The 24,494-nt window shown below is 37.7% G+C and overlaps 1 protein-coding gene across 16 annotated transcripts in view; it reads left to right on the top strand.

Moving 5' to 3' along the window:
* The window catches only part of VPS13B (vacuolar protein sorting 13 homolog B), an 806,276-nt gene that overhangs the window by 497,225 nt on the left and 284,557 nt on the right, over positions 1 to 24,494 (top strand). For all 16 annotated transcript variants that reach the window (XM_059874347.1, XM_059874354.1, XM_005215634.5 and 13 more), the window contains 2 exons: positions 10,548 to 10,674; positions 14,740 to 14,883. In XM_059874347.1, the coding sequence (XP_059730330.1) occupies positions 10,548 to 10,674; positions 14,740 to 14,883 (271 nt within the window). The remainder of the gene's footprint in view (positions 1 to 10,547; positions 10,675 to 14,739; positions 14,884 to 24,494) is intronic.

Here is a 24,494-nt window from a genome sequence, read left to right as displayed (position 1 = left end):
CTGTTCTGTTTTGTCATTTATAACCTCTGTTGCCTTATTGATTTTTGTGTCTGGAAGATCTGTCCATTAATGTCAGTGGGATATTAAATTCTCCTATTACTGTATTCTTAATTTCTTTTTTATGTCTATTAATACTTGTTTTATGTATTTAGGTGCTCCTTTATTGGGTGTGTGTATGTTACAAGTATGTATCTACTTCTTGTATTGATTCTTTTATCATTGTGTGCTGTCCTTTTTTATCTTTCTCTATGGCCTTTGTTTTATTTTTTTATTTTTAGCAAATATTTGCATAGTATTTACATTGTATTTATTTTTTGTTTGTTTTGTTTTTTGTTTTGTTTTTTTAATTTTATTTTATTTTTAAAGTCTGTTTGGTCTGATATGAGTATAGCTACCCTTGCTTTCTTGTGATTTCCACTTTCATGAACCTTCTTCTTCTATCTCAGCACTGTCAGCACTCTGTGTGTGTCTTTCACCTTTAATTGGGTCTCTCTTAGGTGGCATGTCGCAGGCTCTTGTTTCATTATCCAGTCTGGCACTCTGTGTCTTTTGATTGAAGCATTTAGTCCATTGACATTTGAGGTAATTATTAATAGATATATATTTATGGCATGTTTAACCTTGTTTTCTAGCTGATTTTATATTTCTTCTTTGTTCCTTTCTTTTTGTTTTTCCTTTTGCAGTTTGATGATTTTCTTTTGAACTATACTTACGTTCTCTTCCTTTTGGTTTTTGTGAATCAATTGTATGTTTTTGATTTATGATTTCCCAGTTTTTCAGATATGTTAAACTATTGCTGTAATTTTATAGTATATAGTTTGCTTTAGACTGATACTCATAGACTCAAACACATTCTGAAAAAAAATCTACATTTTTCTACTCACTTCTCCCACATTTTATGACTTTGGTATCATCTTTTACATCTTCATGTTTACCCTTTTGCTGTTCATTGTAGTTGTCACTTGCTTAAGTTTGTTTTGTTTTGTTTTTCAAATCTGTGTATTGGCTTATTTAAGTGATTTACTTTCTAATTGTAATTCTCTCTGTCCTATAGATTATTGTTTCTTTTGCATTTAGAGAAAACCTTTCAATATTTCTTTTAGGATAGGTTTAATATTGATCTAGTCTTTTAGCTTTTGCCTGTCTGAGAAATTCTTTCTCCTTCTATTCTAAATGATAATTTTGCTGGGTGAAGTATTCTTGGTTGTAAGTTCCTTCCTTTCAGAAGTTTGAATACATCTTATGACTCCCTCCCAGCCTGCAACATTTCTGTAGGAAATTAGCTGATAGTCTTATGGAGGTTCCCTTGGAACTAACTCTTCTTTTTTCTCTTATTGCATTTAGAATTCTCTGTATAACTTCTGCCATTTTAAATATGATATGTCATGGTGTGGATCTGTTCAGGTTCCCTTATTTGGGACCCTCTGTGCTTCCTTTACATGAATATCTGTTTACTTCCCCAGGTTTGGGAATTTTTCACCGATAATTTTTTCAAATATATGCTTGATCCCCTTCTCTCCCTTCTCTTTTTGGAACCCCTATTATACTTGAACTGGCATTTTTTCTTGCCTTGTCGTTCTGTCTGCATTTCTGATTGAGTGATTTGCATTATTCTGTCTCTTCTAGATAACTTAATCATTTTTCTGTGTCATTTAGTTTGCTATTCATTGCTCATAGATTGGGTTTGATCCCCAGCCTCTAGAGTGCTATTAATCCCCTTGGGTATAGTGCAGGCATTGCAGTCTCAAAGCCACCAATGGAGTAAATCCCCTGAAATAATGCAGCCCCTGGGAATCAGCATGGGAAAATCCCATGGACGGAGGAGCCTGGTGGGCTGCAGTCCATGGGGTCTCTGAGGGTCGGATACGACTGAGCGATTTCACTTTCACTTTTCACTTTCATGCATTGGAGAGGGTAATGGCAGCCCACTCCAGTGTTCTTGCCTGGAGAATCCCAGGGATGGGGGAGCCTGGTGGGCTGCTGTCTCTGGGGTTGCACAGAGCCAGATACGACTGAAGTGACTTAGCTTGACTTAGCTTAGCTTAGCTTAGCTTAGCAGTGACAGACGTAGAATGTTGCACCTTCGACCACACTCCAGCCCCTCAGGCTGTGTCTGTCCAGCTAACCCCAGTCTTTTCTCCGGTCTGTCTTCTGAAGCTACAGTTTTAGCACCCTAGTCCCCACACACACCAGCCAGCACACATCTGAGGCTTAGGAGCGGAACAAGGTAGCCACGACCAGCTGTGCTGGTCTCTTTCTGTTGTAGCTGTGGCATTCTGGCTGCTACACTGTCTCCTCTGAGCCTCTCAGGCTGCCTTTCTGTCCTAGCTGGTTCCTAGGCAATGCAGGAGGTTCTCATGGTGATCAGAAATTTCCTCTTCCACAGCTCCCTTCCAGGAATGCAGGTCCTGTCCTGATTCCTTTATTTTTCCTTTGTGCTTCCTGGTTACATAGTGATGTTTCTTGCAGCTTTGCTTTTATGAGATCTTTTGCCAGCATTCAGTAGGTATTCTGTGATAGTTGTTTCACATGTAGAAGTATTGTTGATGTATTTGTGAGAAGAGGTGAGCTCTACATCCTTCTGTTCTGCCTTCTTGATCTGAGCCAGGTCATGAAGATTTATGCCTATAGTATACTAGGAGTTTTATGGGTTTAATGCTTATAATTCGGTTATTCAGTTATTTTAATGCTTTTTTTTTTAATAGAGTATAGAGTAGAGTTATTCATTTGCATATTGGATATCCAGTTGTTCCGGCACCATTTGTTGAGGTGATTGTTCTTTCCCCAGTGAATGGTCTTTGCACCTTTGTCAGAAATTAAAGACTATTTTAATATCAAGTATACACCATGGAATATCTTTTACACTAAAGATACAAAGTAAAATAACTTATGATATGTGCCCATCCCTTACAGAGCTCATCTCCCAATCAAAAAGACTGGTTAAGTAAATATTCAAGTACAGTGTGGAAACCATTCTGATAGACATAAATAAAGGATACTTAGGATTAAACTAAGGCACATAAAAATTTAGATAAACACATTTCATGCACATAAGACATCTTAGGCAGATAGATGTGACATAACACATAAATACAACGATAAATTACTCTAAAATTGATGTAGGTACAAATAGAAAATTAAAAGAAAGAAACTCTATGTGTGGGTTTTCAGGGAAGGTTTCACTATGTTTATGATGAATTTTTTTCCACAAAGCATGAATGACAGGAGAAGGAAGGGAGCAGTTTGAGCTAAGAAAGATACTCCAGTTTAAAAACCTGCCCTGTTTTTCTCACTTCTAAATACCAATCACAGAGTATCATGCTTGGCACATAATAGGAAGTTAGTGAAGATTTGAATGAACTGAGAAATTGAATTACAAGATGATTAACTAGAGCTAGCAAATCAGGTGACTGAATGTGAGTGTTTCTGAGAGATACTCATTCAAATAAAGACAAGATATATCTGATATTGTTTAGTTCTGCTGATTAATCTTGACAAATATAATACAGAGCTTTAATGTCATTACATTTTTTGTTTTTCAATAAGTATTACCAGTAGAATTCAAAAGATACACAGTAAAGACTAATTTACTCCCCCGACCCATTATTAAATGACAGTCTTTATAATGCATTATTCCACCTGACTCGGAATTCCTCCTGACATGTTACTCACATTTTGTTTTTAATCATAATGTGTTTCTGTGTATATGATCAGGAGAAAGAAGCAGGGAAGTTAAGCATAAAGAATCATCAGATTTTAAAATTTGTAGATATTTTGCTCTTAAAACCTTAATTTTTTAGCTGACAGAATATATCAGGGTTCAATCAGGTCAGAACAATAACTGTAAGTGTTATAACAGAGGGGATTTATTTTAGGAATAATAACTTATCCATTTGTAGAAGAAGCTGGGTATCCTGGATAACAAATTTGTTGCACTCCAGGAAGCCTGGGAAGCCAGCTTTGTCTAGTGGCTACAGGGACCACTGAAGGCTGGTAGACAGGGCTGTGGGAGGCTGTTACTCGTGCTTCTGGAGTTCAGCCTGCAGTTGCTATTGCCCAGCAGAGCCAGAAGGCAGGAAAACATCTTGAAGGTGGAAAGAGTGAGGGCAGGCTGAAATCTGTTGGCACTTCTGCATCACGTTTTCTCTACTATTTAAAACAGTGTAACTTTCAGAGAATATTGTCCATTATCTATTTCTCTTCCACATTCCAACTCTCATGCAAACTTCTTTCTAAACTCTGAACTATTCTTAGCACACTATAGAACAAAAGCACTACAGAAAACTAAGTTTGAGGAGATTCTTCACTTGTCCAATGTCACTTAAAATACAGCTAAGTGTGGAACCCTGGTTTGCTTCCTCTTAGCCAACTACTTTTCTTGTACTCAATTCTCTGACCCCTTACACTTATGCTAAAGTTCATTGTTATTAAATGGCTTTTTTTTCTTTTTCTTTTAGCAACCATTGTTACTACATCTGGGCTTATTTTATAATCTGAGAAAAAGAAGTGCTAAGAACTAAAATAGCCCATACTGATGTGCAGGTTACACATTAAAATCACCAGTGCTGTTGTACATGATGATTAGAACTTTGAGGGTGTCTGGAGTTGGGGTGCAGTGAGGGTAGGGGGATGGTATAGAAAGTTTATCTTATAATTTCCTGAAAATGTCAGTAAGCCTAAATCCTCCAAGTGAGTCTGATTTTCTTGTTTATAATACTTAAAGATATAATTTGAACAGACTTGAAAGCTGCAATAAAAAAAAATAAATCGTTTATACCAGGTACTTTTATTTGGCCCTCTCACTGTCTGTGTTTTATTTCCTTGAGTAATTTATCTTTCTGACTTTATTGTGAGGAAATAGAACACATTTATTTGTTTGAGTATTTTGATAAACATATATCAAATTACATGTATTGCCCTTTGGACTATTTCCCCCACACATTGGATTTTTAAAAAATTCTTAGCAGGCTGAATTTGAATTTGACACATTCTTAAACTCAGTTCTATGATTCACAAGATTAGTAGCATTGACTGTGTGGAAGTATAGCTTTGTGTTGATGTTCAAGTACCTGAAGCATAAATACTTGGCTTAATTCTGAGAGATCATGACTGTTCTGTCTGTATTTTGATCTCTTACATTTTTATTTTTTAAAAGTGATTACCCACATGTTCATAGGAGTCTTTGCCTATTGTGATTTATGATTGATCAAACAGATTTTTTCCAAAATTGTTCCTGAGAAATTATAAACAGGAATGTGGAAGGAAAGCATTTTCTTTGATTTTGCTCTTCACCTTGAAAACTATCACTTATGTCTTTATTTGTGAGGATATCAAGCTAATGCCTAAGCAAATTTATAGGCTAGAAGTTAGTCTGATTCCCATAGTTTATAGGTTAATGCCTGGGATCACCTAAACCTTCTTGATTTGTGTGATTTTATAATAATCCTGTAACTTTTTCATGACTTTATGTGAGAGAATGTTTTCTCCTGCTGCTTAAAGTACCTGGGAACTGAGTGTGAAGGGAAAAGGGATCCTGGTGCAGCAGGAAGAAGCAGCTGGTTTGTATTTCCCAACAGCCAGCAGATATTTCCTACCTGAAGATATCCTTGGCAACTTGAAAAGGTGGCACAGAGATTAAAGGACATAGATCTGTCTTGTTCAGCCTGACTCTTCTGTAGTCACTGGTATCAACTTGCCCTGGAGGTCCAGTTGTGGAACCTTTATTCCAACTGAGTGGCCTTAGCCCAGTCCCTGAAACTCATCTCCTCATAGGTGATTTGGGGCTAATAATGGAGAAGGTGATGGCACCCCACTCCAGTCCTCTTGCCTGGAAAACTGGACGGCGGAGCCTGGTAGGCTGCAGTCCATGGGATCGCTAAGAGTCGGACACGACTGAGCGACTTCCCTTTCACTTTTCACTTTAACACATTGGAGAAGGAAATGGCGACCCACTCCAGTATTCCTGCCTGGAGAATCCCAGGGACGGGGGAGCCTGGTGGGCTTCCGACTATGGGGTTGCACAGAGTCAGACACGACTGAAGCGACTTAGCAGCAGCAGCAGCAGCAGCAGCAGCATGGTTCTTACTTCACGTACAGGGTTGCTGTAAAGAATTCAGTATCTACGTCACAAAAGACATTTCACAAACTGTAAAGGCCGTCATAGGGTTTCCCACGTGGCACAGTGGTAAAGAATCCATCTGCCAGTACAGGAGATAGAAGAGATGTGGGTTTGATTCCTGGATCAGGAAGATCCCCTAGAGTAGGAAATGGAAACCCACTCCAGTATTTTTGCCTGGAAAATTCCATGGACAGAGGAGCCTAGCAGGTTGCAGTCCATGGGGTTGCCAAGAGTTGGACACAACTGAGCAACTGAACACACACACAAGCATAGTTACTACCAGGCAATAGGTACTCAAAAAGTCAGAAAATATTTAAGTTGAATATAATCATCATAGTAATATACCATATAATTTTATTTTAATTGCATTAGAAATTCAACAGAAAATGTTACTCTGGAAGGAAAAAAAAAACACCACACACACTAAAATGGACTTCAATTCTTAACCGCTGCTGCTGCTGCTAAGTCACTTCAGTCGTGTCCGACTCTGTGCGACCCCAGAGACAGCAGCCCACCAGGCTCCCCCGTCCCTGGGATTCTCCAGGCAAGACACTGGAGTGGGTTGCCATTTCCTTCTCCAATGCATAAAAGTGAAAAGTGAAAGTGAAGTCGCTCAGTTGTGTCGGACTCTTAGCGACCCCATGAACTGCCTACCAGGAGCCTACCAGGCTCCTCTGTCCATGGGATTCTCCAGGCAAGAGTACTGGAGTGGGTTCCCATTGCCTTCTCCAGCAACTCTTAATTAGTCAAATGATTTATCCTTGTGACTCTCTAAAAATGAGAGGAATCTGTATAAATAGGTACAGTGAATCAAATTATAATGAATAATTTCTCCAAAAGTATGTTATATATATTTATTGTTTATAAAAATGTGTGTGAATAGTACTGTTTTTCATATTCAGGAATATCTACTGAAATAGATTATCTCTGTTGATTGCCACAAGTCTTAAGTATTTTCTGGTCTGTCTATCTTTGGTAGTATTTCTAGTTTACTAATTTGTAAAGTTATATCTAAAATTCTATTTATCCATCTATTATATATTTAATTTTAGTAACTATATTTTTATTTCTGAATGTTCTATTTGGTTGTTTTTCAAATCTGCTTTGCCTTCTTTTATGGGATTAATACTTTGGTTTTTTTCCCTCATGTGGTTCATTCCATCCTATATGTCATTAATGATTTTAAAGAAATTTATTATATTGTCGACATGTGGAAATTCCCTTATCAGAAGTTCTTGATCATGAATTTGATAATGGGATTGAATTCTCTTCTTGCTAATAAAAAAATGATTTTGAAGTATATATGAAATCTGTATTTAGGAGTTTATCTTCAGTGGTCTTTGTTCCTTAGAATCCTTTTTGTCAGTTTGAAAGCATGTTTTCCAAAGAGACTTGTATCTATTTCTAACTGATGCCCTGGGGTTATCAAAGGTCTGATGCCACTTTTATATAAATAACTTAATATTGGTATTCCTGGACCAACACACATAATATAAATTACAGCTTCCAAACACACATGGGATATTTCCCATTATTTTTCATTTTCTAATTATTTTTATTTTTAAGTTGAAAAAAGAGAAAGATCTCTGTTTTTTCAATAAGTTCTCTTTCCAAAACAGGCAGACTTCCTTGTTCTTTTCTATTTCTGATTGGAAGTTGTTTTTCTGGCCTTTTAGGGGCCCCAGATCTAAGTTGACCTCTCATCTCAAAATCCTTGCCTGTCAGGGATGTAAGGATTAGCCTGTGGTCTCCATATGACCATTAAAAATCTATTTCTGAGGTGCGGGTTGTTGGGGGGTGGATCTATTCCCTTGGCTTACTGAGAGTAGCTAAGACCCTAAAGTCATTAATGATGTCAGTTAATACTTTGAGTTTTACTTCCCTCTTGTTATTTTAAACCCTAGACTATTGTCTAGTAAAGTATTAGCATAATATAATTCTTGTTGCAGTTATTTCTGCAGTGTGTATTTTTTTCCTTCTTTTGAATTTATCCTTGAAAATATTTGAATCTATAAAAAAAGTTTTATGATTTAAAAAATATGTATCCTTAACTCAGATATTTACCAGAGATAATACAAAAGAAAAGTTAGCACTCTATATACCAGTAAAGTTCTAGTTTTATGACCATTGACTTATTAAACTTTTTTTAAACTTTCTAACGTCATAGGTCTTTCATATGTTGTGTTACTGATTTAATTCACACAATGGGAAATAATTAGAATATGAAGAAGCACTCCCCCATCAGTGCTTCAGTTAAAGTTTGCTTTCATTTGGTTCCCTGCCACCTTTTCCATTTTAAGGTATTTTTAATATATCATATATTTTAGCATTCCCCTATGAGAGCACATCAGATGTTACATGTTTCTCACATTGGTCATTTTATGGAATTTGAGCTATTAAGCTATAATTGTGGTGTCTCTTAGGATCTCAACTCTTCCTCTGTATTCAGATTTTAATACTTCTTCCTGCTACCCTCTATTCACCAGATCTCTTAATTCTTTAAAATTGACTTTCTTGAAATCCAGTACTTATGTGTCACAGAACCAGATAATCTGATTTGCTTTTTTGGCAAAGAGCAAATAAAGCTCTGCCCATTGCCCAGTTCAACAAAAGATGCAAGTACTCTCTAGACTACTCTGGTAGAAAAAGATGTAGACAGACTTGAGTTTTATCTGTGCTTTTTCATGAGATAACTTATGCCAATTCTCTGATCTCACCTTGATTATTTTATAATAATAGAGACTAATAGCAGAGAAGGCAGTGGCACCCCACTCCAGTAGTTTTGGCCTGGAAAATCCCATGGACGGAGGAGCCTGGTAGGCTGCAGTCCATGGGGTGGCTTGCTAGGAGTTGGACACGACAGAGCGACTTCCCTTTCACTTTTCACTTTCATGCATTGGAGGAGGAAATGGCAACCCACTCCAGTGTTCTTGCCTGGAGAATCCCAGGGACGGCGGAGCCTGGTGGGCTGCCATCTATGGGGTCTCACAGAGTCAGACACGACTGAAGCACCTTAGCAGCAGCAGCAGCAGCAGAGACTAATAGGGGCATACTTATAAAGAATATAAAATTAATGGTTCCAGTAACTTTTGAGGTGTGACTTGCTAGTAAAACATGGAACTGTTTTATCTCATAAAATGATAACTAAGAATATGAATAAATAACTTGAAAAAACTGCAATAAACTTGAAAATCTGTACTAGCACAAGTTTTGATTTCTCAATAATATTTAAAATTATTAGCAATTAGCAATTTTTAATGTAGTATAGAAATAGTGTGCTAGATAACTGTTCAAAAGATAAGAATGTATAAAGAAAAATTAAAATAGAGGTCAAATGCTGCTCTGGTATAAATTTGCCCTGCAGACCTATAACTGTGGAACCTTTGTTCCAATAGGTGATGTGGAGCGAATAGTGGTCCTTACTTCATGTACAGGATTGCTGTGACGAAGAATTCAGGACCAAAGTCACAAAAAGCATTTCACAAACTGTAAAGGCATTCATAGGGCTTCCCAGGTGGTGCAGTGAGAAAGAACCTGCCTGCCAGTGCAGGAGACACAGGAGGTGTGTTTGATCCCTGAGTCAGGAAGATCCTCTAAAGTAGGAAATGGCAACCCACTCCAGTGTTCTTGTCTGGAAAATTCCATGAACAGAGGAGCCTGGTGAGCTGCAGTCTGTGGGGTTGCAAAGAGTTGGACACATCTGAGCACACACGGACACACACAGAAAGCTATAATGTATGAACTCAGATGGTTCTTAGAGTTTAAAAAAGAAAAGTCAAAGGTTAAATGAACATGCTTGTGAAACTAAAGAAACTGAAAAGGAGGCAGCTGTCAAATAGAATGCCAGAAATATTAAAACTAGGAAATTAAAAATGATCACAAAAGAATAAGAGTATTTTTTTAACAAAAGAGATACTAAACTATTTGTAGAAACCAAAGGAATTAAAAGTAGAAAAAGCAATTTATTGAAAGATCCTAGAATACTACTGGGTTTCCTGCCTACCAATGCAGGAGATGTAAGAGACACAGGTGCGGTCCCTGCGTCGGGAAGATCTCCTGGAGGAGGGCATGGCACCCACTCCAGTATGCTTGCCTGCATAGTCCCATGGACAGAGAGCCTGGCAGGCTACAGTCCATAGGGTTGCAAAGAGCTGGACACAACTGAAGTGACTTAGTATGCACATGCGCAGGATAGTACTAATGGAAATTGACTGATTACATCTGAATTTTTTGATTACTTTTTTTTTCCTTTTATGCCTCTGAAGTTAGGAATTGACTTTACAAAACTATGACTATAAAATACACAAATAGACACACTCAACATAATGAAATTTTGGCATACATGTTTGTAGTACAGAAACTTGTACAAATTTAATGAAAATTATCCTTAAAAATGAAATGGCTAATTATTTTTTACTTTATCTTTTAGCATACGGCGGCATCAAGAAAGAAGAGCAATTTTGACTCCCATTTTAACAGATTTTTCTGTACGAATAACTGGAGCACCTGCCATCATTTTCACCAAAATAATTTCTCCGGAAAATGTGCACACTGAGGTTAGAACTTAATTTAGGTTTTTTTTTAGTCTGAATATTGGAGCATCTTTTCTTTGTGTGTTTAGAGTTTTCATAGTTTCCATGCACAGGATATCAGATTAGCTTATTATTAATGTTATTATTTTATCTAATAATTATTGAGCACTTTTTGTACTGTTTAGGGCTTCCCTGATAACTCAGTTGATAAAGAATCCATCTACAATGCAGGAGACCCCAATTAGATTCCTGGGTCGGGAAGATCCCCTGGAGAAGGGATAGGCTATCCACACCAGTATTCTTGGACTTCTCTTATGGCTCAGCTGGTAAAGAATCAGCCTGCAATGCAGGAGACCTGGGTTCATTCCCTGGGTTGGGAAGATCCCCTGGAGATGGGAAAGGCTACCCACTCCAGTATCCTGGCCTAGAGAATTCCATGGACTGTATAGTCCATGGGATCAAAAAGAGTCAGACACGACTGAGCGACTTTCATTTTATAGTACTGTTTATGTATTGCTTTCATGTAATATTTGGGCTTCCCTGTTGGCTTAGACGGTAAGGAGTCTGCCTACAATGCTGGAGACCAGGGTCCTATCCCTGAGTCAGGAAGATCCCCTGGAGAAGGAAGTGGCTACCCACTCCAGTATTCCTGCCTGGAGAATTCCATGGATAGAGGAGCCTGGAGGCCTATAGTCCAGGTGTCGCAAAGAGTCTGGACATGACTGAGCAACTTTAACTGTTATTTTCTTTTTTCATGTAATAACTCATTTATTAGAAATCCTATTAGCATCTCTTGGAGAAGGCAATGGCACCCCACTCCAGTACTCTTGCCTGGAAAATCCCATGAATGGGGGAGCCTGGTAGGCTGCAGTCCATGGGGTCGCTAAGAGTCGGACACGACTGAGCGACTTCACTTTCACTTTTCACTTTCATGCATTGGAGAAGGAAATGGCAGCCCACACCAGTGTTCTTGCCTGGAGAATCCCAGGGACGGGGAAGCCTGGTGGGCTGCCGTCTATGGGGTCGCACAGAGTCGGACACGACTGAAGCGACTTAGCAGCAGCAGCATTAGCATCTCTTACTGTCCTCATTTTGTAGATGAGGAAACTAAAGCATGGAGAGTTAACCTGTCTAAATTTTCACAAGTAGAAGCAGAACATGGTATGCACCCAACTGGTCTGGTTCCCAGCCATATACTCTTGATCTGCACAACCTCTTTCTAATAAAAGTAGCAATAATACTGACAGATTACTAAGCATTCTCACATGGTGCTGGGGTCCAGCCCCAGTGGATCCAGGGAATTTGAAGTGGGGACGGTGTCGGCGAGGATCAGGAAACAGTTGCTTAATTAAATGTTAATTAAGGATATAAAGAGTAATAGAATAAGGATAGCTCAGTGAGAAAATTTAGTGGAGAAAAGAGGCTGAATAATTCAGCCAGAAGGTGAGAGAAAGAATGACATGGGGAGACCAAGCTTCGGTGAACAAGGCCCGCACTTTATTTTCCAAAGTAGTTTTTATACCTTAAGTTATGCATAGAGGATAATGGGGGAAGGGGTAGAGTCATGCAGCAAGCCAGGCTTTCTTCCTGCAAACTTATCATATGCAAAAGTTTAGGTGATTTGCATCATCTTCTGGCCAAGAGGCCTGTTAACATTTTAAGAAACTAATTTTTCTCTAAAGGTGAAAAGTCAGGCGCCACCCTCCAAAAGCATTAGATAAAGTTGCATTCCTATAGGGCAAAGGTGTAGTGGGCTATAACAAGAAAAGAATTAACTCAAGGGTCCAAGGTTATAAACATTAAAGCTACTACTTACACCAATTATATTAATCAATACACTGCCAGGGACCCAGCAGGTAAGGGATATGGAAACTTAGCAGCAAACATTGGCCCAACAAGTGAAAAACCCTTCACCAATACAATTTCTAATCAATCTTTTAACTCCTCAAAGGAATCTGTATTCAGACAGTTTAGAACATCTCATGCCTCTCACAGTTGTGAACTAAAACACTCTTGTCATGCCCAGGACAGCCCTCCATAAAGTCAGAGGTGTAGGTGAGAGCACAAAGCAGTAAAGTAGGCAGACTCTGGTTTTGGGGGGTAGATGCTCGAGAATTTCCAGGGGGACTCCTGAGGCTTGATCCCGCCTTTGCGTATGCGGAGCCTCCTTCCTCATGACCTTTGCCATGGCGGAGTTCCTCACGCTGGCTCCCGGCAACATGGATTACCTTACAAGGAGAGCTCTACACGAATTACCTTATTTACTCTTCTCAGCATTATGAGTATACATATTTTATAGATGAGGAAACTGAGATCAAAAGAAATTAAGTAATTTGACCAACATTACTAACCAGTTACTAATGGATCCAGGCTTGAAGTCTAATCACTGTGCTGTATTTTGCCTCTATGCCTAGAATAGAAATGTAATAATAATGGGATCCTTTATGTTTAATGTTATGTTTTTTATGTTATGTTAATTTATAACATAATTTGTTATGCTGATAACTATAAATTTTTGATCATTCATAGAGTTATAAGCGGTTGTTATGAAAACTTTGGAAATATGTACAAATTAAATGTATTATTATTTTAAGGAGACAAAAGTTTACATCCTTCTCTGAGTCTTTAAAGAACAGTATTTTGTGTTATCTTATTTGATCTTTGTAATAACCCTAATAAGGAAAGCCAGTGGCTCAGAGTTAGAGAGTCCTCCTGCAATTCAGGAGACACAAGAGATGCTGGTTCGATCCCTGGGTCTGGAAGATCTCCTGGAGAAGGGAACATAACCCACTCCAGTATTCTTGATGGGAAAATCCCATGGAGTAGGAGCCTAGCAAGCTCCAAAGTCCATAGGGTTGCAAAGAGTCAGACATGACTGAGCCTACTAGGGAAAGTTAGGTTAGACAGGATATCTTTATATCCACAAAAATTGTATAAAAATTAAGTAAGTCTACTAATATCTTTCAGTTACTTAGTAACACAATTTGTTTAAAATACACAAGTGTATTGCTTTCATCATTACTTAAGGAATAAAATAAGAATTCTAACTATAATGAATAAAATCTGGAAACTTCTGGAGAGAAAGTTTATTTAACTAAAAAAAGAGGGGGAGGATCATTTCCGACATGCTGTTCTTTATGGCTTTATTAAAAGCTGCTCTAAGCTGTGTAGTTTGTATTTGGACCCATCATAAGTCTCCTTAAATCCGTTCTCTTGGATGACACTAATAAAGAGAAGGTTTGTTGGACATTTCCAAGCATTTGAACATTGTCCGCATGCACTTCATGACAAGAGGCAGGGCTTCTGCTTATTAAGTGAAACTTCTGAATTGGTTTTCATTTCTGTTTTCCTTCGCTGAATGGTTTTCCAACAGTAGATGTTCAAGTGACTGTTATGCAGAACAGCATCAGTTAAGTTAAGTGGACATCTGCCTAATACTGCCAAGATTTTAGCAGGTTAAAGAAGTGAAATTAATTAGTCTAGCTGGTTTTGGCTTCAGCGCTCCATTTTGTTATGAATCATTTGGAATGGATCCTTTGGAGAATACTCAGACCATACCACCTGTGACTGTAATTGGTGCCTATAATTTGCCTGTCTGCCCACCTAGATTGTAATCTTCTCAAAGGCAGATTGCCCTTCAACACTAGTCTCACTCTCTCTGATGTTCCTAGCACTCTAGTATGCTGCATGGTGCTTATGAAATGCTAAGTATATGTCCGTTTGAGAGGATGAACAAGATTATGCTAAAGAATTACATACATCACTGCCTACATATTGAAATAATGATATTAGTTTGAGATGTGAAAAGCCAAATGCATATGAAATGGTGAAAAATTCTTATTATAGTGGGTTTCCCTGTAACTAGCACATGGCCTGCTGCACAACAGGCCCTCATAAATGTTTATTAATTTAATCCACTAAACTGTGTCAAGTAACTGTGCTCACCATATCTGCTATTCTCATTAACATATGAACTTGAGTCCCAGGAGAATTCATCAACATTCATAAAGCTCAAATAAGTAGGAATGATAAATTATCATATAATGCCATCATGCTTCTTTATCTATATTAAACCTTTTTTTCCTTCAGGAGATTTTAGTGTGTGGCCATTCCTTGGAAGTGAATATAACCACAAACCTGGACTTCTTCCTAAGTGTGGCTCAAGTTCAACTCTTACATCAGTTAATAGTAGCAAATATGACTGGCCTGGAACCATCAAACAAAGCCACAGAGGTAACTCTTACCTGATTTTGATTAGGCTTACTGCATTTGTGCCAACTTTACATTGATAATAGAAAAAACAATAATTAAATGCTTTCTGCTAATTATTCTATATTTAAGTTTATTCAAAATATGTATATAAATCATTTTGGATTGGTGTTGTTTATTTTTGAAATTTGCTTGTTCTCTTTTCCCATAATTCATATGCACCTTTGCGGAATTGCTGTGGCCCAGGCCCAGAAAAGTCACTGTTAAAAGCATGATTTTATTGCCCTGCTGCAGTTTTTAAAGTACAGTGCACAAAACCTGGTGTAGCTTTCCCTTACTCAGATCCATTACAGGGACGGGGCCCCTTTTGGAAATGAACTTTGTAAGAGTACAGTGGGAATAGCTTCAAAAAATAGCTTCTAAAGCATTTGTTTCCCATGCTGAGTGAAGAATGGACATAATCAAAAAACTTGAATGCCTGCCTAGAATTTTAATTTTGATCCAGTGTTCATTGGAAGCCTGCATTGTAACCACAAAGCATGTCAACATGAAACAAAGAAAGCTGCTTGTTAGATGCTTCTCAAGATACTGTTTCTTTGCTTTTTGTTTCCCTACTGCTATAATCACATCTGTACTTACAGTAATTATTTTATAAAATCTGTAATGAAGAACCTGTTTATCTATGAAAATGGCATTGCTTATATTTTTGTCATGAGTTAGACGCAGAAGTCTCTTAAGTGTTGTTTATTAAGAAGGAAGGGAAGGAGGAGGTGTTCCCTGAGAGCCTCTTGATACTAAGCAAGTGTGCCAGGTATTTTCATGTAAGTTAACTTGTGTATCTTCAAGCATGTTATTAACAACCACTCTGTGAACCAGATGTGAGCATTATCACCACCTTACAGATTAAGACATTGGGGCTCAGAGACAGTAAGGGACCTGCCTGACAGCATACACACATCACTAAAAAATGGTGAATCAGAGTATTTAAATCTTTCAAGTCAGTGCTTTTTTCATTCTACCACAGTTGCTGTACTATATCTGTTACATTAGTCTCAATCACCTTTTTAAGAAATTATTTAAAAATGATAAAAGCTGTTATCTTTCATAAAGATTCTCTTAACTGCATCATCTTTTACCACCCATGATTTGTTTGCTCAGTATCTTTTAAAAGGACTATAAAGCTATATACTCTTCAAAATATTGACTTTTTCCCCCAATATATTGTAGACAATACATAAGAATATAAATATATGATATGAAACTAAGCAGAGCAAAAAATTTTCCCCATGGCATTTTCAATGAAATCCTTGGAGCAACTTAGGTTGGAAACAAACTGTTATATTATTTGTGCCAATTTTATGAACCTTTCATGTGACAGAATCTGTCATGTGAAATCTAACTCATGGATTTCTGATATGTTTTAGGAATTTATAGAACTTAGCAATTGGTTGCTAACTATTTACCTACCTATTTCTAAAATCTATTGGTAGGATCTGATTTTAGTAAATAAGGCCCACTCAGAGTTAGATTACTAACAACTCTTTCCTGAATGTCAAGTCTTTTCTCACAGTTCCATAAACAAGCTAGGATTGGTTTTGCTGTTTTAAAAATATGTCTGTCCCCCTTTATTCCTTCTTGGAGATGATGTTAAAAAAGTACAGACAGTATACTGAAATACAGTATAAGCAGTGCACTGCAAAATGATTAGTATGGTAAAATTTATTTTATGTGTGTTCTACCACAATTGGAAAAAAAAGAAGTACAAACTCCAATGAGGGAAGACAGTTCGTTCCTTTCCACCGCCTCAGTAAGGTATGTCTGTGAAATTTCAGTATTAAAAAAAAGATCTTCCATGAACTAGAATATTTTTCTATTCATAAATGAGTAACACAACTCATATCTGATACATAAAGATATTGTAAAGAATTGGTATAATTTCTTCTTTAAATATCTGGTAGAATTCACCAGTGACCCATCTAGACCTGAAGCTTTCTATTTTTGAAGTTGATTAATTATGGATTCAACTTCTTTTAATACTTGTAGGCCTATTCAGATCCTCTATTGCTTCTTATATGAGTTTTGTTAGAGTCTGTCTTTCAAGGAATTGGTTTGTTTCCTTCAAATGGTATGGGCTGGACATAGTATTTCTTTATTATTCTTTCAGTTTATGTAGGAGCTGTAGTTATGTCCCCTCTTGCATTTCTGATGTTAGTAATTTGATTCCTGTCTTTGGGTTTTTTGTTTGTTTTTTAGTTTTTGGTTTTTTGGTTAGCCTGGCTTAGAGGGTTGTCAACTTTACTGAAATTTTTAAAGAATCAACTCTTGGTTTTATTTGTTTTCATTTTTGGATTTCCTATTTTCAATTTCATTGATTTCTGCTCTCATTATTATTTTGTTTTCCCTGCTTACTTTTAATGGTGTTAATATTTTCAAAAAATGTTTTACAAGGTTTCACTTGAAACATTAGTTTTAAAAACTATTCAGGAGCATGAAAAGGTGATTTTGTTCCTAGAGGAAACATATCTACAGTATAAACAAAGAGGAAGAAAGATGGATAGGTCTTTGAAAATCGAAAGGAAAACAGTGAACCAATCTAAGGATTATTGCTAGAACCAAGATTTAATATTATGTTTACTTATACAACTAACATATAATAAAACTTTCAGTTCAGTTCAGTCGCTCAGTCATGTCCATCTCTTGTGACCCCATGAATTGCAGCACGCCAGGCCTCCTTGTCCATCACCAGCTCCCGGAGTTCACTCAAACTCACATCCATCGAGTTGGTGATGCCATCTAGCCATCTCATCCTCTGTCTTCCCCTTCTCCTCCTGCCCCCAATCCCTCCCAGCATCAGGGTCTTTTCCAATCAGTCAGCTCTTCGCATGAGGTGGCCAAAGTACTAGAGTTTCAGCTTTAGCATCATTCCTTCCAAAGAACACCCAGGGCCAATCTCCTTTAGAATGGACTGGTTGGATCTCCTTGCAGTCCAGGGACTCTCAAGAGTCTTCTCCAACACCACAGTTCAAAAGCATCAATTCTTCGGTGCTCAGCTTTCTTCACAGTCCAAATCTCACATCCATGCCTGACCACAGGAAAAACCATAGCCTTGACTAGACGGACCTTTGTTGGCAAAGTAATGTCTCTGTTTTTTAATATGCTGTCTAGGTTGGTCCTAACTTTCCTTCCAAGGAGTAAGCGTCTTTTAATTTCGTGGCTGCTGTCACCATCTGTGGTGATTTTGGAGCCCAGAAAAATAAAGTCTGACACTATTTCCACTGTTTCCCCATCTATTTCCCATGAAGTGATGGGACCAGATGCCATGATCTTCGTTTTCTGAATGTTGAGCTTTAAGCCAACTTTTTCACTCTCCTCTTTCACTTTCATCAAGAGGCTTTTTAGTTCCTCTTCACTTTCTTCCATAAGGATGGTGTTATCTGCATATCTGAGGTTGTTGATATTTCTCCCTGCAATCTTGATTCCAGCTGGTGCTTCTTCCAGCCCCAGCGTTTCTCATGATGTACTCTGCATAGAAGTTAAATAAGCAGGGTGACAATATATGGCCTTGACGTACTCCTTTTCCTATTTGGAACCAGTCTGTTGTTTCATGTCCAGTTCTAACTGTTGCTTCCTGACCTGCATGCAGGTTTCTCAAGAGGCAGGTCAGGTGGTCTGGTATTCCCATCTCTTTCAGAATTTTCCACAGTTTATTGTGATCCACACAGTCAAAGGCTTTGGCATAGTCAATAAAGCAGAAATAGATGTTTTTCTGGAACTCTCTTGCAACTTTCAAGTATATAGCTAATAGAGAAGCCTTTCAGGTAATAAAATGACCAGCTGATTACAATCCAGTATTTTTGCTCTAAAAATGTACTTCCTGCCTAGTGGTCAAACAGTGTGTATTTCTACACTTTGATTTTCACTGTTTCCTTCAAATGTTATGACTTCCATGATTTCTAGTTCCCAGAATATGCAGTTTCTTCATTGTAAATTAACCTTTTCTTATTTTTCTATGCATATATGACAGGCTGAGAAAATATGCAAGAAAAATAAACATGTAGTAAGCAAAAGTGAAAGGCCCTCAGTTGTGTCCAACTCTTTGTGACCCCATGGACTAAACAGCCTTTCCCTTCTCCAGGTGATCTTCCCAACCCAGGGATCGAACCCAGGTTTTCCACAGGTGGATTCTTTACCAGCTGAGCCACAGGGGAAGCCCAAGAATACTGGAGTGGGTAGCCTATGCTTTCTCCAGCAGATCTTCCCAACCCAGGAATCAAACCGGGGTCTCCTGCATTGCCGGCGGCTTCTTTACTATTTGAATTATCAGGGAAGCCATTATTCAAAAAGCCACAATCAATTCCACATTACAAAGTACATGTCCTTCTACATTCCGTAGTTCGTGTCTCTATGATAACATCTGGCTCTATAGCACTAGTACAATAGGAATGTTATTTGGTTTCTTATATCTTAGTTCACTGTCATTCACATGAGGTTGGAAATTCACCTCCGAGATAACTTCATAATGAAATCTAAATGTACCGTTCTAATTTTTCTCCAAAAATAGATCTCTACGATTCATCCATGGTTTCTTTTCTAATATTTAGCAGGGCAAAATTGGTTTACTGTTTAGAAGATTCTTTACCTTTTCATAAGGTGGTCTAGGTCCCATAAAGGTCCAATTGTATAAAAGTGGTTATTAGTAATATAATCATAATGTCCATGAAAGAAGAATTAACAAGGGAGCTACTTTAACTACTCGTAGCAGTGTCAGGAAACTTTTGAAGGAGACAATGACTAAACACAGAGTTAACTTTAATTTATCTAGGTCTGTTTATGGGCTAGTAATGCAGACCATTTTATATGATAATAAAAGGAAACTAAACATCATCTTAAGTATTCCTAAAGCTGTTGGTATTCAGGACATTATAAGGAGTTGATAAGAAATAAAACAAAAAAATCTACTTTTTTTAAGGTCTTCCCTGGTGGCTCAGCATTTAAAGAATCTGCCTGCAATGCAGAAGACCTTGGTTTGATTCCTGGGTCGTGAAAATCCTCTGGAGAAGGGATAGGCTACCCACTCCAGTATTCTTGGGCTTCCCTAGTGGCTCAGTGGGTAAAGAATCTGCAATGCAGGAGACCTGGGTTTGATTCCTGGGTTGGGAAGATCCCCTGGAGAAGGGAAGGGCTACCAACTCCGGTATTCTGGCCTGGAGGATACTTTTTAAACATTTTATTCTAGTTGCAGTCACACACATACACACACAATATACCATAAAAAAGATAATTTGTACAGAATTTCAAAGTATTACATGATTTAAGCTGAGATGAAAGCTGAATAATCTATCTGAAGTCTATAGAATTATAAACAGTATAGATAAGATACTAAAACTGGCCTGTTTACTTGAAATGGTTAATTTTTTAATGTAATGCTAATTTTTTCTCAAAGTAGTGCATGAATTTTAACAACCAAATGTTGCTAAACTACATATATCATGATAGTGTCAGTATATTAGCATCCAGTACTCTTGCTTGGAAAATCCCATGGATGGAGGAGCCTGGTAGGCTGCACAGTCCATGGAGTTGCACAGAGTCGGACACGACTGAGTGACTTCACTTTCACTTTTCACTTTCATGCACTGGAGAAGGAAATGGCAACCCACTCCAGTGTTCTTGCCTGGAGAATCCAAGGGATGGGGGAGCCTGGTGGGCTGCAGTCTATGGGGTCGCACAGAGTCAGACACAACTGAAGCGACTTAGCAGCAGCAGCAGCCATTTTTAACTCTATAAGCTTTTTCTTCTGGTATTTATCTCCATCTTTCTGAATAAAATGAATAGACTAACATCTCTGGGGCTTCCCTCATAACTCAGTAGGTAAAGAATCTGCCTGCAATGTGGGAGACCTGGGTTCTATTCCTGGGTTGGGAAGATCCTCTGGAGAAGGAAATGGCAATCCACTCCAGTATTCTTGCCTGGGAAATCCCATGGACAGAGGAGCCTGATGAGCTACAGTCCATGGGGTCGCAAGAGTTGGACACAACTTAGTGACTAAACCACCACCACATCTCTTAATTTACTTATTTTAGTATTACCTATTCATTTTCTTTTACTGTAGGTGAAGATTCCATCTCTTTTACACTTCTCTTCCACTCCTACATTTTCCCAATATTTTTATGTTTTTAAAGTCATTATGAATTGTTTTCGTCATAAAGACTATAATATGATTTTATTTCCTCTCCTATATTCTTCTGTTTTCCCTAAAGTTAATCATTGCCACATACTTTTTATTTGCTCAGGTTTTTTATTGTTGCTAAATCTCTATGTCTTCTCTCTCTCTACTCCGATCCCAACTCTCACCAATACATAATACCTGGTATATAATTTAATTTTTTACACTTTGTGCCTTATAATGCCATCTCTGCTTTTCCTTTAAAACTGTTTTTCCTAAAGTTTCACTACTGCCTTCTTCCTGGACCAGTAGTCCTCTCAACTTGCTGCAGACTTGACACAACTGATTCAGTTGAGAGAAGGTTGTGATTTTTTAGGGTGATGGTAGAACGTTGGGAAATTACAGGTAATCAAGTAAGTAATGTTTTTTTTTCTGTAAATATAAATTAGTAAAATCACCAGTATCTTTATCCCACCATTCTAAAATATTAGGTATTTTGAGTCCTCTATAGAAATAATGATGGTATAGAAAAATATTGTAATATGACTCATTACACATACCTAATATAGTTTACTTGGGTATTTTTACAGTTTGTTGTAAAATAGGATGTAATAGCCTGGACTTTTTTGAGCAGTGATTTGAGTATATGCCCTAGGAGTGGTGACAGCGGTTGTTTTTTGGTATTATTATTATTATTGTTTAAACTTGGAAATCATCTGCTTTGGAGTTGATTCATTTTAGGAATGGCAATTCTGAATTTTTAGTCAACGGTGTAAAATTTTTACAAGACATACTTGACTAACCTAAGGATTGCTAGAGGTCGTTAGAACTTGGAACTTAGAAGTAAAGAAGAGGAGAATGGACTTTGAGTGGTGATGTTATAGCAGATGTTTTCTGGAGTAGAACTTTAGGCAAAATGAGCAAAACAAAGGCAAATGTACCTTGAGAACACATGTGAGTGGAGGTAGGGTTTGAAAGCAGGAACTAAGGCTGGTTTGGGAGAGGATGTTGATGTTCTGGGTCTGTCTCAGTGCTTCCTGTCTTGAGGTGGACATGAATGGGAGAGGCCATTTCAGAGTTCACGTATTTCTGTAACCTTTCTCATTAGAAAAGGACATAGGGGTTTTGGGTAACACGCTTGTGGTGTCTTTCCATTAACATTACTATGCTGAGTATTTGTTTCCCTTCAGAGGCATCTGGATGGACCACTTGTAACCAGGCGATAAACCCAAGCCCAGTAAAATATGGATTCAAGCAGAGCCTTAAATGGACATGAGGCCCTGGGAGGAAATACCTTGAATTTCTTCAACTGTAGACCTGGAAATGATTTTAAGTATATTACTATCTATTCTCTCCAAGGGAAGGACTTCTTAGGTACACTTAGCTATCACACCTGTTTCAATAAGTTAGACCTTGTCAGTGTTAAAAATAGTATAATTTTCTCCCAATAAAAAGCTTATTCTTAGAAAGAAACACACTGTAGTTACTTCAAGGTAGATCGTAAACATCAAGAAAGCAAGAAAAAATTTAATTTTCCAGCCATTCTGATATTTATCCCATATAGATTTCCTGACCAGAAGTCCAGTGAATGCACCAAGTTTTCCTGAGGCACTATTGAACTATTGTCCTAGTCTTTTTCAGCAGCATTCATTGAGGGATTACTCTATACCAGACACACTGGCTACAAACAGATAGAGGTATGAAAAATAAACATACTGTGGCCCCTGCCCTCTAGGATTTTATAATGTGCATGTAAAATAAAGCATACATTTATAACTAAGAGCTCAGAGCAGTAAACAAAAAGTGTCAAATAAGCTCTCTTTAAAACTAGTGCTGTAATAACCACTCAGAATAAGGAGAAAACTAGGTGGTCAGAGATCTGGCTTCATAGAGAAGTTGGGTTTAAATAGAGAAGCGTGACCTGCCTTGTGTACTCAGTAAATATTGAATCCTTCCTATGTGTCAAACGCTGTTATGGTACTAGGGTAACAGCATTAAAGAAAACAGGTTAAGTTTCGAATTTCCTATTCTGGTGCTCATATATTCAGAGGTGAAGAATAATTGGAACTAGATCAATATATATTGATACCTATATAACTAGTGATATATGACTGTACATATAAACATATATATATATACATGCATGTATACATATGTACAAACTTATCCATGCACATAACTAGTTGCATTCATTACTTACCATTTGCCCAAAATTAGTCATGTGGTCACACCTGGCTGTAAGAGAGGCTGGAAATGTAGTCTTTCTAATACAAGACCATATGCCCTGCTATAAAAAGCATTTTATCATGAAAGAAGAAGATAATGAATATTGGGGTACAGCTGACAGCCTAAGCCACAGAGACTTCAGGGTCACCTGGTATTCAAAGTTAGGATAGTCCTCAGAAAGCAATCTTTTCTCTCCTCAATACTTTGAACATATCCTAAAAAGTTCTACACTGTATAATTTTGCAGGTCGTTCAGTGCTGTTATAGGGACAAGTATTGTCTTTACTCAGCATTTCTAACTCTCATCTGCTAATAGAACTCCCCTTCCTTTGGCCAAACAACATTCTCCTAGTAATACTTTATATGGTTTTGATAGGGATTCCCATTTCGGGGTAGATATGAGACAAAGGCCTGGTTAGTTATCGTATCAATCTCCCTGACCTAGTTATTGGTCCAAATATGGGCAATTTACTCTGGCGAGTGCAGTGTTGCATATGAAGACACTGGGAAGAATAAGTCTTCTCTTCTCAGTACTCACTGATTCAGACAATACTGCAGTGTTCTAAGGTGGAGATAATAAAACCCAAGGAAAGTACTGAGCACAGAATAGAATTTGATGCTGAATAAATGCTTGTAGTATGAATTAGTAAATGAATTCCTTAATTCACAGGAAGTCCTATTTCTGTTCATAGAAATAGCAAAGATGTATGCCGCATACAGGACTTCCCAGGTGGTGCCAGTAGTAAAGAACCTGCCTGTCAGTGCAGGAGATGAAAAAGACACGGGTTTGATCCCTGGGTTAGGCAGATCCCCTGAAGGAGGGCATGGCAATTCACTCCAGTATTCTTGCCTGGAGAATCACATGAACAGAGGAGCCTGGAGGGCTACAGTCCATGGGGTCACATAGTTGGACATGATTGAAGGAACTTAGCACAGAACATGACACATATATATCAAAAGAAACTGGAAGAAATTGATGATTAACCGTATGTTTGATGGAGACAGGCTGGGTATATATTGAAAGCTTTGAATACTAGACTGTAATGTTTTAAGTAATTTAGGCAGTAGAGAGTAACTGAAAATAAGCTAAGCTAAAGAGTAACTCTTTACAGGTGTGCTTTGAAGCTCAGATTCATTTTAGACTGAACCTGTCAACTGTACTCACACATTGATAGGAGGTATGTGATCTTCAAACACAAATATTATAGTTATATTTTCTTTTATTCTAACATAACAATATATTATGT

The sequence above is a fragment of the Bos taurus genome, chromosome 14 (genome assembly GCF_002263795.3).
Source record: "Bos taurus isolate L1 Dominette 01449 registration number 42190680 breed Hereford chromosome 14, ARS-UCD2.0, whole genome shotgun sequence".
Classification (NCBI taxonomy): Eukaryota; Metazoa; Chordata; class Mammalia; order Artiodactyla; family Bovidae; genus Bos; species Bos taurus.
This window is presented reverse-complemented; position numbering and strand designations above follow the sequence as displayed.